Source organism: Salvelinus alpinus, chromosome 28 (genome assembly GCF_045679555.1).
Source record: "Salvelinus alpinus chromosome 28, SLU_Salpinus.1, whole genome shotgun sequence".
Taxonomy (NCBI): Eukaryota; Metazoa; Chordata; class Actinopteri; order Salmoniformes; family Salmonidae; genus Salvelinus; species Salvelinus alpinus.
This window is the reverse complement of record NC_092113.1, coordinates 12970691-12986761: the sequence shown is the minus strand read 5'-3', so window position 1 is coordinate 12986761 and position 16071 is coordinate 12970691. Positions and strand designations below refer to the sequence as shown.

The window sequence follows — 16071 nt, the reverse complement described above, 5'->3', positions numbered from 1 at the left end:
TGCAGGGACTGGGAGACTAGTCAGGATCAAGTGAAAGCTGAACGGATTAAAGTACAGAAAGATCCTTGATGAAAACCTGCTCCAGAGAGCTCAGGACCTCAGACACAAGGCAAAGTTTCACCTTCCAACAGGAGAACGACCCTAAGCACACAGCCAAGACAGAGCAGGATTTGTCTCGGGACAAGTGTCTGAATGTCATCCGAACATCCGAGCCTGGACTTGAGCCTGATCGAACATCTCTGGAGAGACCTGAAAATAGCTGTTCAGCAACGCTCCCCATCCAACCTGACATAGCTTGAGAGGATCTGTAGAGAAGAATGGGAGCAACTCCCCAAATACAGGTGTGTCAAGCTTGTAGAGTCATACCCAAGAAGACTTGAGGCTGTTATCGCTGCCAAAGGTGCTTCAACAAAGTACTGAGTAAAGGGTCTGAATACTTATGTAAATTTGATATTTCCATTATTTATTTTTTTATGCATTTCCTCAATAAAAATATAAACTGTTTTTGCTTTGTAATTATGGGGTATTATGTGTAGATTGATGATGGGGGGGAAACTATTTAATCCATTTTAGAATAAGGCTGTAACAAAACAAAATGTGGAAAAATTCAAGGGGTCTGAATACTTTCCGAATGCACTTCATATGGAGACTGTTAAATCATCACATCAAATCAAGTTTATTTTATATAGCCCTTCGTAAATCAGCTAATATCTCAAAGTGCTGTACAAAAACCAAGCCTAAAACCCCAAACAGCAAGCAATGCAGGTGTAGAAGCACAGTGGCTAGGAAAAACTCCCTAGAAAGGCCAAAACCTAGGAAGAAACCTAGAGAGGAACCAGGCTATGAGGGGTGGCCAGTCCTCTTCTGGCTGTGCCGGGTGGAGATTATAACAGAACTATGCCAAGATGTTCAAAATATTCATAAGTGACAAGCATGGTCAAATAATAATCATGAATAATTTTCAGTTGGCTTTTCATAGCCGATCATTAAGAGTTGAAAATAGCAGGTCTGGGACAGGTGGCGGTTCCATAACCGCAGGCAGAACAGTTGAAACTGGAATAGCAGCAAGGCCAGATGGACTGGGGACAGCAAGGAGTCATCATGCCCGGTAGTCCTGACGTATGGTCCTAGGGCTCAGGTCCTCCGAGAGAGAGAAAGAAAGAGAGAATTAGAGAGAGCCAAGATTTTCAAAATGTTCATAAATGACAAGCATGGTCAAATAATAATCAGGAATAAATATCAGTTGGCTTTTCATAGCCGATCATTAAGAGTTGAAAACAGCAGGTCTGGGACAGGTAGGGGTTCCATAACCGCAGGCAGAACAGCTGAAACTGGAATAGCAGCAAGGCCAGGCGGACTGGGGACAGCAAGGAGTCATCATGCCCGGTTTGCCGTGACGTATGGTCCTAGGGCTCAGGTTCTCCGAGAGGGAGAAAGAAAGAGAGAAGGAGAGAATTAGAGAGCCAAGATTTTCAAAATGTTCATAAATGACAAGCATGGTCAAATAATAATCAGGAATAAATATCAGTTGGCTTTTCATAGCCGATCATTAAGAGTTGAAAACAGCAGGTCTGGGACAGGTAGGGGTTCCATAACCGCAGGCAGAACAGCTGAAACTGGAATAGCAGCAAGGCCAGGCGGACTGGGGACAGCAAGGAGTCATCATGCCCGGTTTGCCGTGACGTATGGTCCTAGGGCTCAGGTTCTCCGAGAGAGAGAAAGAAAGAGAGAACGAGAGAATTAGAGAGAGCATACTTAAATTCACACAGGACACTGGATAAGATAGGAGAAGTACTCCAGGTATAACCAACTGACCCTAGCCCCCCGACACATAAACTACTGCAGCATAAATACTGGAGGCTGAGACAGGAGGGGTCAGGAGACACTGTGGCCCCATCAGAAGAAACCCCCGGACAGGGCCAAACAGGAAGGATATAACCCCACCCACTTTGCCAAAGCACAGCCCCCACACCACTAGAGGGATATCTTCAACCACCAACTTACAATCCTGAGACAAGGCCGAGTATAGCCCACAAAGATCTCCACCACAGCACAAACCAAGGGGGGGCGCCAACCCAGACAGGAAGATCACGTCAGTAACTCAACCCACTCAAGTGACGCACCCCTCCCAGGGACGGCATGAAAGAGCACCAGTAAGCCAGTGACTCAGCCCCTGTAATAGGGTTAGAGGCAGAGAATCCCAGTGGAGAGAGGGGAACCGGCCAGGCAGAGACAGCAAGGGCGGTTCGTTGCTCCAGAGCCTTTCCGTTCACCTTCACACTCCTGGGCCAGACTACACTCAATCATATGACCTACTGAAGAGATAAGTCTTCAGTAAAGACTTAAAGGTTGAGACCGAGTCTGCGTCTCTCACATGGGTAGGCAGACCGTTCCATAAAAATGGAGATCTATAGGAGAAAGCCCTGTTTGCTTAGAAATTCTAGGGACAATTAGGAGGCCTGCGTCTTGTGACCGTAGCGTACGTAGGTATGTACGGCAGGACCAACTCGGAAAGATAGGTAGGAGCAAGCCCATGTAACGCTTTATAGGTTAACAGTAAAACCTTGAGGTCTTGCTCACATCGGCTACAGAGAGGGGGATCACACAGTCGCCCGGAACAGCTGGTGCTCTCATGCATGCCTCAGTGTTGCTTGCCTCGAAGCGAGCATAAAAGGCATTTAGCTCATTTAGTAGGCTCACGTCACTGGGCAGCTCTGGCTTTCCCTTTGAAGTCCGTTATAGTTTTCAAGCCCTGCGACATCCGACGAGCGTCAGAGCCGGTGTAGTGGAATTCAATCTTAGTTCTGTATTGACACTTTGCCTGTTTGATGGTTCGTCTGAGGGTATAGCGGGATTTCTTATAAGTGTCCGGGTTGGTGTCCCGCTCCTGGAAAGCAGCAGCTCTGGCTTCTGGTTGGGATATGGCTTCTGGTTGGGATATGTATGTATGGTTACTGTGGGGACGATGTCGTCAATGCACTTATTGATGAAGCCAGTGACTGAGGTGGTATACTCCTCAATGCCATTGGATGAATCCCAGAACATATTACAGTCTGTGCTAGCAAAATAGTCCTGTAGTGTAGCATCCGCGTCATCTGACCACTTCCATATTGAGCAAGTAACTGGTACTTCCTGCTTTAGTTTTTGCTTGTAAGAATCAGGAGATAGAATTATGGTCAGATTTGCCAAATGGAGGGCGAGGGAGAGCTTTGTATGCGTCTCCGTATGTGGAGTAAAGGTGGTTTTGAGTTTTTTTCCCTCTGGTTGCACATGTGACATGCTGGTAGAAATTAGGTAAAACGGATTTAAGTTTCCCTGCATTAAATTCCCCGGTCACTAGGAGCGCCGCCTCTGGATGAGCGGTTTCCTGTTTGCTTATGGCCTTGTACAGCTCGTTGAGTGTGGTCTTAGTGCCAGCATCGGTTTGTGGTGGTAAATAGACGTCTACGAATAATATAGATGAGAACACTCTTGGTAGATAGTGTGGTCTACAGCTTATCGTGAGGTATTCTACCTCAGGCGAGCAATACCTCGAGACTTCTTTAATATTAGACTGCACCAGCAGTTATTGACAAATAAACACACACCCCCTCCCCTCGTTTTACCAGACGTAGCTGCTCTGTCCTGCCAATGCACTGAGAAGCCAGCCAGTTCTATATTATCCGTGTCGTCGTTTAGCCATGTCTCGGTGAAACATAATATATTACAGGTTTTAATGTATCGTTGCTGGGATAGTCTTAATCGTAGATCGTTCAGTTTGTTTTCCAATGATTGTGGTGGTTTACCTACCAATGGTGCCATCTACCCCACAACTCTTCTCTCCTGGGGCTTACTGGGCTTGTTATTTACAACCCCCCTCAACATACACACAGACCAACATGCACGCATGTGCATGCACGCACGCACACAAAAATGTACACACACAGGCACGCATGTGCACGCACGTGGGTGCACACAACACGTACGCGCACACACAAACACACACATACACACAATAGGATTTTAAACATAACTGATGCACTTGATTGGAGCACGAAAGCATTGGCCACATTTAGAATTCACATGATGCAATGTCTGTTGTAGCGCTAAAATTATGGAGAGTTCGAGTGTTAATTTTTCTTCTATATAAACGATGTGTGGGCGGCAGGTAGCCTCGCGGTTAAGAGCGTTAGGCCCGTAACTGAAAGATCGTTGGTTCAAATCCCTGAGCCGACAGGGTGAAAAATCTGGCTGTTCCCTTGAGCAAGGCACTTAACCCTAATTGCTTTGGATAAGAGCGTCTGCTAAATGACTGTGGAGGAAGACCTCTTGAAATGATGTATGGAAAGGGAAACATTTGTGAGTGTGTTTGTATGTCTGTGTAGACCTCTTCTCATTTTCCTTCTTCTTTGATTTCCAGGCGTACAAGAGGAGAACCGAGGCGGCCAAGAAAGAGTACCTGAAAGCCCTTGCCACGTACAGAGCGAGTCTGGTTTCCAAGGTAACACTTATGACACACCAGGCTTGCTTAGAGTGATGATGGATTGGATGGAAAATCTTGGCTAATGGCGGGGGAGGGGCTAAAGAAGAGTGGAGGTGGGGTGTTGCAACAATACTGTATACCATAGGGACAATACCTTATTTCCATAGGTTGGGGGTTGGGACAGTTGTTCTGATAGAGGAAGGTCATACTATTCTCTCCCTTATGCACAAAAAGATATGAAGCTATTAAGCTTTGTTAGAAAGGGAGTTTAGTGATTTTAGTGCTTGCGAAGCATACTGTATATATGCCCTGTGTATACAGTATGTATGTATGTATGTATGTATGTCCTATATGTACACAGTATTTCATTGAGCCAATATCTTTGTCTGTCGTTACATGAAATGTTAATTCTGTCTGGTCTGTCCAGACATAGTCCTATGTTTCTCCACAGCTGAGCTATGCCTGTTCATACAAGACACATGAATGGAACTAATGGTTTATTCTTGTTATTGATGCATCCATCATGTCTTCTGTTTCACTGCTTATACAAGAATGTGCATCCAATTCAATACTACACATAATTGGGTTTTTGTTGCATTTTCTCCGCGTGACACCTCACTGCTAATTTAGATTTATGGCTTTCTCCTTTTTGCCTATGAGTAATGGCGCCCTATCTCCTGTGCAGCAACATGGATAGGAAGGAAGGAAGGAATGGTGGAATTGCATTGTTTAGTGCCGTGTCGCGTTAACAGGCCACAATGTAGCGTCTGGGAGATTCCTTTTGTCATTCCATTTGTTCTCCTGGCACACAGTCTCATTTCCCTCTCTCTGTGTGTGTGTGTGTGTACGCCCTCTCTATTCCCATCCAACTGTCATGGTGTCCACTGATCATTATATGGTGGCACAATTCATACAAATGGGCTCCATTACCCCTGTAATCAACACTGATAGGTGCAGATAAGCAATCTGACAGCTCATCATAGGGTCTGGGTTGGGTGTGGGTTGGGGGGCGGGGGCAAGACGAGGGCTGCACCTGCTCTGAATGATTCACCCACGATATACATAAGGAGCCTATAAGTCGCATGATACATGACCTAGCAGTTCTGGGTTGCATTCATTAGGGTACGACACAGAAGCAAACAGGCCAAAATAGGGGAGGTACTATCTGAACTTGTCCAATAAGAAACATTGGTTTACATTTTGCATCACGCAAAATGTTAAAATGTTTTACTATGTTGTGCCCTAATGAATACAATCCTGAATAACACTGACTGGGGCTAAGGCTTGTAAACTCGTCTCTTTCTGCTGTGGCCATTGTAGTCAAAGATAATAGGAAGAGTTTAATGAATGTGTTTGACTAATTTATTCCATAGATGAGAGATGAGTTTTAGGGGGAGAGTCCACTCTCCAACAGTATATGAAATCATGACATTTTTACACATTTACACATATAACTATTTGTGCTTTCTCTAACTCTTGCTACTTCCTATTTCTTTTGTTTCTCCCCTCCAGACCTACGACGACCCCGTCGAACCAAAAAGTGCCCAAAGCAGCCAGCCCTCCCACATGCTGCCCCCCAAGCAGCCCTTGTACAGCATGCCTCCGCAGCCCTCCTCCCCCTACGGTCTGGGCCCCGGCTCCTTCCCCCTGTCGGACCTGCAGAGCTTCGCCGGGCCGCCCCGCCATGCCCTGACCCGGACCCTCAGCCAATCCCAGATGCTGCCGCCCAGCATGAGTACCTCTCCCCCCTCCCCCTTCCAGATCAGCCCGCCCCTTCACCCCTCCCAGCTCGCCCTGCACCAGAGCTCTCTGCGCATGCAGCAGGTCCAGTCGCACTCAATGGGGCTCCAGGGGTCTCTGCACTCACCTCCTCTCAGCCAACAGGTTAGTCCTATCTCTGTTGTTTAGTGTTCAGTCCTGTAGTGTTGTGGAAACATTTGAAATAGGTGATAGAGCACTGATATAATGTTTGCTTTAAGGATCTCATAACACCGGGTGATTGGACTATTATTAATAATAGGAAAAACCTTAAAGACCATGGTATCCATTCTGATCCTAGATCTGCACCAGGGTTAGGGATCAATTCGAAATGAAGCCAGTGTCCACTTACTCCCCAACTTAAAGTAAATTGAGCATTACCCCATTGCCTGCAGTGGACGTGAACCTCTTCCTATTGGGCACTCCAACCACATTGGAACATTTGAAATGGTAGTGGTTTTAAAGAGAGCACCCTTCTGTTTCCCCTTCTGCTACAGGGGTTCTCTCACATTCAGGACTACCAGAACAGTGTGGGTGGGTCTCAGTCTCCTGGGGCGCCCAACCCAGGGCATGGACAGAAGCCCGACTGGGATGCCGAGTACTGCAACCGGGACTGTGGGCCCAACCACTGCAGGTGATCACGTTGTGATAACCTAGTATACTGGGACGAGGAACAGTTTTATCAACAGTGCTTTGCCAGATGAGTGAGGCTTGAGGCTGAGTCGTACTGTTTATTCAAAAGCGGTAGTAGTGAAATAACACTTTTCCCTACACCGTGAGAAAGTGTGACATCCAATGAAGTTTCCCTTTGTTTGACTTAGTACACATTGTTATATGGAATGTAGGCATTTGAGCATGCATGCATTCTTCCAGCACAAGATCATGCAACGTCACTGTTCATTCACTTCCACTGCTATGCTAGTAACACACAACTACTTTGCCACCAAATAAATAATACAGAATTGAAGAAATAGTTTTAAGACTGCCATTCAATGCATTCGTTTCTGGACCAACATTTGCCTGTTTTGACAGCATCTTCTCTTTGTTCTGTTCATCAGCAGTGGCATGGGAGTTCGGGACAAGCCTCTCTACCTCACTTGAAGCTGGTGGACCTCCAAAAGTCAAGACTCCAGGGAGTTTTCCAACATTCATTAACAACGTCAATGTATCTTTTTCCTCCGGCTTGTTTTTTTCTGAAGGATTTTTAAAATCCCAAAGACTGCTACTACTTCACCTTTTTGCCAAGCACTTAGACTGGACAGGAGCCTTGCTTATTTTTTCCATGAACGTTCCATTTTGTGGGGGGTTGAGCTTTAAGCTCACATCAACATACTATACACAAACCCCCCCAAAAAATGTCTGTCTTTGTTTTGACAAAGGGGTCGTTGTAGGTCTGGAGGGGAGAAACACAAGTGTCCCGTTTTTCTTTTCTCAGAGTGATTGTAAATATCTACCAAGATGGAACCTGGCCCCCTATACCCAGATGTGTGTATCTAACCGCAGTCCCCTTGCTTTTTACATTATTTTGTCTGGTTATGTGATTTTTGTGCGGCCTGGATTCAGTGAGGGAATACACACTAAATCTGATCCCAGATCTGTTTGTGCTGTCTTTGCAACTCCAATGGTGACATTGGCCATATAAGTTGGCAAGACAGCACAAACAGATCTGGGACCAGGCTAACTCCTCTAATGAAGAGAGAAATACAAAGACTGCAAATGATTCAGTTCCCCAGTTGTTATTGGGGGCTCTCTGAGAGAGAGTGTCTGTGTCTGAAATGGTACCCTATTCCCTATCTAGGGCACTACTCTAGTCAAAAGTAGTGCACTAGATGAGGAATAGGGAGCCATTTTGGACACCCGTTACACTGGCCTCAGGATGTTACTGGACTGAAGAGGTCAAAGGTGAAACCTCTCCCTTAGTTTAAACCTCTCCTGGTCCAGCGGACCATGCCCCCCCCCCCAATCCCCAACACCACTTGCTAAATGTGAAATGTTACTAAAGATAAAAACATAACAGTGGGTTTTAAAGTTTTTGACTAGTTTCATTAGGTGTTTTAGAATTGTGTTGATTTTATCTTTATGATTTGTTGTGAGAGAAAAAAAATGCATTTAATTCTTAAAACCTTTTAGTTTTTCACTGTAGCACAATTTAAGTTTCTATGGTATGGTTGCCAGGTAGATATTTCATTTGCGCACAAACCTGCCAAAAGTACTTATTTTATTTGTAAAGACAGCGATGAGAGAACCCATTTCCTTTAGTTGAAGAACATGGTTTCACAATATAGTAATGCTATTTAATTCGGTTGACAGATTTCTAATCTATTTATGAATGATATGAAGTAAAGTTTTGGCTTGTTTTTCATCAGGGTGCATTATTATTATTATTATTAAATTCCATGGTAATTTGAATAATTATTATTTGTACATCACTTCTTGCTGGTGCATTGACTTTTTGTCAGCATTTGGTTAATTCTGTGTTGCAATGCTTCTTTTGTTTTCTTTTGTGTGTAATAAAAAAAAATAAGTGGAAAATAAACTGTTTGCCTCTGCTTATATTTACATGTTCTTATTAGGTTTATCACATTTACATGGTGAGGCTAGCGAGTGAAAGGCTAGTTCCTCTCAAGGCTTGGCAGCCTCACGTGATAGGCCAAATTTTTCGCCCTTCTGAGATGTGTGCATTTGCACACTTTCTCGTGAGGATTTTACAATGGTGGAAACTTATACCAATCTTGTATGTTTTGTTATGTGCACATATCAGTTATTTAGCTGCTAGTTGTCTGAACCAATGTAGATGTCTTTGTTCACTTAGCATGTTTTCATTTTCATCAGGTTAGACTATGAAGATGAGAAGACTATAAGAGTTGATGCAGTGCGCACGGTACTGCTAGGCCTAGCTGAAAATATAAAAAACACTTATGAATTTCACAGATGGATTAGAGTTAGAAAATACATTTAATCTATCCAACCTCTCTCTCTCTGTCTCTCTCTCTCTCTCTCTCTCTCTCTCTCTCTCTCTCTCTCTCTCTCTCTCTCTCTCTCTCTCTCTCTCTCTCTCTCTCTCTCTCTCTCTCTCTCTCTCTCTCAGACACACACGAAACATATAACCGTAAAACATGATAATATAGTGCCCTCTAGTGTTAGCTTTGGACATGTTTTTAAACAATAACACCTAAAAAAATGTATAGTGAACATTACACTCACAAAAATTCCAAAACAATAAAGACATCTCAAATGTCATATTATGTCCAAATAGTTAAAGTACAAAAGGGAAAATAAATCAACATAAATATGGGTTGTATGGTGTTTGTTCTTCATTGGTTTCCCTTTTCTTGTGGCAACAGGTCACAAATATTGCTGCTGTGAATGGCACACTGTGGTATTTCACCCATTAGATATGGGAGTTTATCAAAATTGGGTTTGTTTTTGAATTCTTTGTGGTTCTGTGTAATCTGAGGGAAATATATGTCTCTAATATGGTCATACATTTGGCAGGAGGTTAGGAAGTGCAGCTCTGTTTCCACCTCATTTTGTGTGGGCAGTGTGCACATAGCATGTCTTCTCTTGAGAGACAGGTCTGCCTACGGCAGCCTTTCTCAATAGCAAGGCTATGCTCACTGAGTCTGTACATAGTCAACGTGTTCCTTAAATATGGGTCAGTCACAGTAGTCAGGTATTCTGTCACTGTGTACTCTCTGTTTAGGGCCAAATAGCATTCTAGTTTGCTCAGTTTTTTTGTTAATTGTTTCCAATATGTCAAGCAATTATATTTTTGTTTTGGTTGGGTCTAATTGTGTTGCTGTCCTGGGGCTCTGTGGGGTCTGTTTGTGTTTTTGAAGAGAGCCCCAGGACCAGCTTGCTTAGGGGACTCTTCTCCAGGTTCATCTCTCTGTAGGTAATGGCTTTGTTATGGAAGGTTTGGGAATTGCTTCCTTTTAGGTGGTTGTAGAATTTAACAGCTCTTTTCTGGATTTAGATAATTAGCCGTATCGGCCTAATTCTGCTCTGCATGCATTATTTGGTGTTTTACGTTGTACACAGAGGATATTTTTACCCATCAAAGGTGGGAACATAAAATTTGACATACCAACTAGGATCTGGCTAAAAATTTGTTATAGAACCCATTGCCCTTTATGGTTGTGAAGTCTGGGGTCCGCTCACCAGCCAAGAATTCACAAAATGGGACAAAAACCAAATTGAGACTGCATGCAGAATTCTGCAAAAAATATCCTCTCTCTCTCTCTCTCTCTCTCTCTCTCTCTCTCTCTCTCTCTCTCTCTCTCTCTCTCTCTCTCTCTCTCTCTCTCTCTCTCTCTCTCTCTCTCTCTCTCTCTCTCTCTCTCTCTCTCTCTCTCTCTCTCTCTCTCTCTCTCTCTCTGACACACACAGCCTATAACTGTAAAACATGATAATATAGCGCCCTCTAGTGTTAGCTTTGGACATGTTTTTAAACAATAACACCTAATACTGTAAAATCGTTGAACTATCCCTTTAATCTTATAATCTTATAACTAATGACACTTGGGACATTTTACAGAAAATACATCATGCATGTATTAGCAGTTACATCAATGACATTTGGCATTAAAGGCAACATTAATGAAATACTATTGATGAAAGAAAAATAGATTTACATTGTATTTCAGTCATGAATCAATACAGAGTTCAGACAAGAGCAGTGATGCTGTACAAAGATTCTGAAGAGCACTGAGTGTAAACACATGTAGGATATTGTTACCAAAACTGTAACATTATACTATATAGAGTATCTGGTATATGGACTAAATCAATTTCAGTTTTGTTTCCAGTTTACGTTTCCCAGGATTTAACAGATTATTTTAACACACGCAGAATAACATTTGTTTTCATAATTTGCAACACTACAGCATTTCTCACCTATCGAGGAAACAACAATAAAAAATGACCTCTCCAATTGAAATTAAGTGAATTTGAAGATGAGGTGAGTGATTAGAATCAAATGACAGTTCTGTACCTCCCACGTTCCCGATACAAGGCTCTCTGTTGCCATTGTAATTGTTGAGTTCATTTTGGGTGGGGGGGGGGGGGGGGGGAAACAATAACGGCAGCTTTGTGGAGACATCACACAATGGTTGAGTGAACATTTCTGTACAGACAAAAGGCTCGATTCAATCTGTATCGCCGAATTTCAACACTGTAGTGTTCTTGAAATGTAAAGGTAATTCCCGATTGAGCCAACATGTGCAGCGTTTAACTTGAATGCAGTCTCCGTGAACGCGGGAACATCGCCTTTAATACTCAATCACGCTACAGCGCTGAACTTCAGCTATACGGATTGAATCGAGCCCAAACTCTATGTTGTATAAAAAAAAAAGATCAGTCTTATCACAACCATTGTGTCCAATGTGTTGTACATCAGAGTGTGTGCAGGGCCTTAGTGGCTCTGTTCTAACATTACCCAAACCTACTGTATAGCAAGGTGTGACATAATACATAGGCACTGAACATGGTCCAATCCTCCGATCCAGGCATAGGTTAAATCATTTGATACACAAAATGATGCTCTGCTGAACAGTGCACGGGTGCAAGTTTCACCTCAAAGTGCTATAGGAGGGGTGAGAGACAGAGTCAGCGCTGACAAGTAAGTTTGTTACAATTTATCTTTTAGACTCAATATACAGTAGTAGACAATGGAATCTTTGCGAGTGGAAGAGGTGCGTCAAAATATCGGCATACCTCTGCCTCAAGCCATGTTCTCTGGGTACTAACAAACCAGCCTGGACCAGCCTGAGGGACATGACCTCCTGCTCTGTTCCTCCACTTCCTCAGCCTCTGTAGAGAGGAAAGTCACAGGCCGTGTGACATTACTCAATACACACACCACACCTTCTCCTAGGTTACACAGCCTGGTTGGGACAAACCTCTACTATTCAATCATAGAGCAGCGCACGGGACATCTGACTTTTATAGGCGTTAGCCAGGATCATACTCATGGTAAACACTGAGAACATCGGCATAAATAACCTTTAAAAGGCAGTTGTCAGCTGTCCAGTGCACTGCTCTATAACTTGGATTGAATCGCAGCCTTACTGTTAGTTATACCATGGCATTGTTGAATACTCGTTTCTGATCAGTGGTGTAAAGTACTTAAGTGAAAATAATTTAAAGTACTCCTTAAGTCGTTTTTTGGGGGTATCTGTACTTTACTTTGCTATTTCTATTTTTGACAACTTTTACTTCATTACATTCATAAAGAAAATAATGAACTTTTTACTCCATACATTTTCCCTGACATTTTTTAATGCTTAGCAGGACAGGAAAATGGTCCAATTCACATACCTATCAAGAGAACATCCCTGGTCATCTCTACTGCCTCTGATCTTGCAGACTCACTAAACACAATGATTTGTTTGTAAATGATGTCTGAGTGTTGGAGTGTGCTCCTGGCTATCTGTAAATGTAAAAAAAAAGAAAGAAAATGGTGCCATCTAGTTTGCTTAATATATGCAATTTGAAATTATTTACACTTTTACTTTTGATACTTAAGTATATTTTAGCAATTACATTTACTTTTGATACTTAAATATATTTAAAACCAAATACTTTACTCAAGTAGAATTTGACTGGGTGACTTTAACTTTTACTTGAGTAATTTTCTATTAAAGGTACTTTTACTAAGGGGGCTGGTGAGTCGTGGGTTGTTCATTATTTTCCATAGAACGCAAAGCCCCTATATAAAACACATACTCAGAGGAGGAATCTGTTCAAGGTTAGTCTCCAGTAAGTGTTCTGTAACAGGGAGATATGTGATTGATAAGGATGATGATGATGATGATGATATTAGGCATTCCTAATGTTTGGTATACACAGTGTATGTGGCGTACTGTGCAACTTTTGGCTCGTGAGCCCTACTTTCAGAACTACTGGCTAAAAGTATACAAAAGTACAAGAGAATCAAATCAAATCAAGTTTATTTTCAACATAGGAGGGCCAAGCACATGAAGCAGCTCTTTCAGTAGTTTAGTTGGAATAGGATCCAGTATGCAGCTTGAAGGTTTAGAGGCCATGATTATTTTCATCATTGTGTCAAGAGATATAGTACTAAAACACTTAAGTGTCTCTCTTGATCCTAGGTCCTGGCAGAGTTGTGCAGACTCAGGACAGCTAAGCTTTGGAGGAATACGCAGATTTAAAGAGGAGTCCGTAATTTGCTTTCTGATGATCATGATCTTTTCCTAAAAGAAGTTCATGAATTTATTACTGCTGAAGTGAAAGCCATCCTCACTTGGGGAATGCTGCTTTTTAGTTAGCTTTGCAACAGTATCAAAAAGATCTCTTTAATGTAATAGAAGAAAACACAAAAGCAAATTGGTGCTCACTGTTTCCTGAGGTTAACTGATTTGAACTTTCCATTTGAATTGGTCTTCCATTTGTTATACTTTAACGGCATCTGCTGGAAGGAATGTGATGTGTGTGCTGGGGTAAATGTCCAGGGCCCCTATTGCAACAGAAAACTAAAAGTCCAGGTATCCACTTCCTGTTTCAGTACGTTTCCTTCCATTTGGTATCGAATGAACATGACCCAGGACAAATGTTTTGAGCACAGTCTTGAAATCGTACATGCTATTACACTGAGGTTAGAATTCAGCAATGGGAAAAATATATAAGAATGCATGTGTATCATGTCGTACTGAAAGCCACTAACCAATCAAGCAGTCTGAATTCTGGTCAAATTTTTTCAATCAACTTTATTCACATCAGAACTAGGGCTTGATTCAATCCGTATCGCTGAAGTTCAGCTCTATAGAGCGATTGAAATGTAAAGGCAATTTTTTCGCGGTCGCGGACACTGCATTCACGGTAAAAGCTGCATATCCCGGCTCAATTGGAAATTACCTTTAAATTTCATATGGCACTGAACTTCAGCAAAATGGATTGAATCGAGCCCCTACGATTAACACCACAAGTCTCACAGACGAGGATTAGCTAAGCATAAATTATATTATTATTTATTTTTTCTTCAATTACTGTTCTGTTCAAGGCATTATTACAAATCATTATCCCAAATGGTATTTTTTTCTGCGCAAGATTCTAGCCTTTGAATTCATTTTTATAAGTTTCAATCGTAAGATGTGATCACATGCCTCACTGAGATGCCATTACTGTCAGAGACACCTCTGATTGGCAGATATGTATATCAGGGTTGTTGGCACCACCAGCCAGTCCAACAAGAAAGTATGGGTACAGTCTCTCAGCAAACGTGTCTTTATGAGTATAGATGTGTGTCATATCTTTGGGGTCGTAGAAGGACACCTCCCCACTGGTGAAGTCCAGCTGCACTCGGATCCTCTTCAGCTTCTCAAAAGCAAGAGGCTCACCCTTTCCACTTTGATACACACCATTCCTGTTCAGTATAGCCCAGATTCCATAACCTGGTGAAGCAAGAATCTCCCCCTTCCTATCAATGGTCTCTTTAGCTACGCCCAGATTCCACTCAGGGTGGTCCCCCACCTCCACCTCCCAGATGTGCTTCCCTGAGCTGAAGCCCTCTGAGCCCAGAACCTTGGCATACTGTGCGAACCTCTCTGGGTTGTCAGTGATTTGCTGACCTATGTTATTAAATCTCACACTGGTCAGATTATCAGACACGGAGAGCCAGCGGTTTGCAGTGTTGGGGTTCAGAATCACAGGAGTGTATTGGACTATCTCCTTCATCTTCTCCCACACTCTGAACTGCAGGTTTCCCAGGTGTTTGGCCATGTCAATAAGCACTCCTGAGACCTGCTGTGTACCCGGCAGTGTGCTGTTCTGGGTGTATTTGTAGCTCACAAGGAATGTGTGGTCGTCTTTCTGCAGGTCCTGTTCAAGAGAAGAGATCTGCTTGAGAATTCTCTCCATCTCGCTGACGATAGCCCTGCCCTTCTGCTCCTCTTCCTCCCTGAGCGCAACCAGTCTGGCCTCTTCTTCCTCTCTCAGAAACTGGTGGAACTTTTCAAACTGCTCCCTCATCTGCCTCTCTGCGTCCGCACGTTGCTTCTTAATGTGGACCTCCATGCTTTTGTACTTTTCTTGATTCTTTCGAAGACTCTCTAAATTGGATTTCAGTTCTTCCTTTTGATCAAACACAGTCTTTTTCAGTGCTGGCACCTCTTCTAGAGTGCCTCTCTCCAGCTTCATAGCAAGATCATTCTGGTCCATCTTCCTCAGGATCGTCAGTGAGATCTTCACTGCTCCTTCATGGCAGTAGGCGCTGACCATCTTCTCCACGGTGTCCTCCCTGTCAGCGTTCTCCAGACAGCTCTTAGGAATAGGAAACCGGCCATCTAACATGTTCTTAGTCAGTAGATACTGAAATCTCTTCAGCTCGCTTAAGACCAAGCTATCCAGGGTGTCCAGCAGCAGCTCATGGACAGAAGCAGGAGTTGCCATTGTAGATTATCCAGAAACTTAACTACAGTCAATAAACTTTGATCAACTTTACAACCTTCACTTTTTACAGGTGCGCTTAGAATTTACCATTTAGATGGTATATCCTTGTAATTGTTGAGTCTCTTGGTATTTGTGAGGAGAAAAAATCCAGTTGTGTATCGCAGTGAGAGTGAAAGTGAAAGAGAGTGAAAATCTATTTTCACTTTCGACAGCTTTCTACTAGTGAGACATGGGTGGGAGGGGATTCTAGGTTGTGCTAAACTTTCATATGTTTGACTTTATTTTCCTTTATGCAGCACATACATTTACCCACACACGTTTTCTTTATATTATTTATTTGTATTTTAAATAGTATACATACTGTTGCCTACCGTGGCGGCAGGTAGCCTAGTGGTTAGAGCGTTGGGCCAGTAACCGAAAGGTTGCTAGATTGAATCCATGAA

The 16071-nt window shown here is 42.9% G+C and overlaps 2 protein-coding genes across 5 annotated transcripts in view; one reads left to right on the top strand and one right to left on the bottom strand.

The window, feature by feature from the left end:
- LOC139557213 (TOX high mobility group box family member 2-like) overlaps positions 1-8756 on the top strand; it is a 135653-nt gene extending 126897 nt beyond the window's left edge. For all 4 annotated transcript variants that reach the window (XM_071371721.1, XM_071371719.1, XM_071371718.1 and 1 more), the window contains 4 exons: positions 4400-4480; positions 5975-6346; positions 6718-6854; positions 7279-8756. In XM_071371721.1, the coding sequence (XP_071227822.1) occupies positions 4400-4480; positions 5975-6346; positions 6718-6854; positions 7279-7321 (633 nt within the window). In that variant the 3' untranslated portion in view covers positions 7322-8756. The remainder of the gene's footprint in view (positions 1-4399; positions 4481-5974; positions 6347-6717; positions 6855-7278) is intronic.
- A 4397-nt stretch (positions 8757-13153) lies between these two features.
- LOC139557198 (E3 ubiquitin-protein ligase TRIM35-like) lies at positions 13154-16071 on the bottom strand. Its single transcript, XM_071371674.1, has one exon. It carries the CDS (start codon positions 15626-15628, stop codon positions 14345-14347), a length of 1284 nt encoding a protein of 427 aa, XP_071227775.1. The 5' UTR covers positions 15629-16071; the 3' UTR covers positions 13154-14344.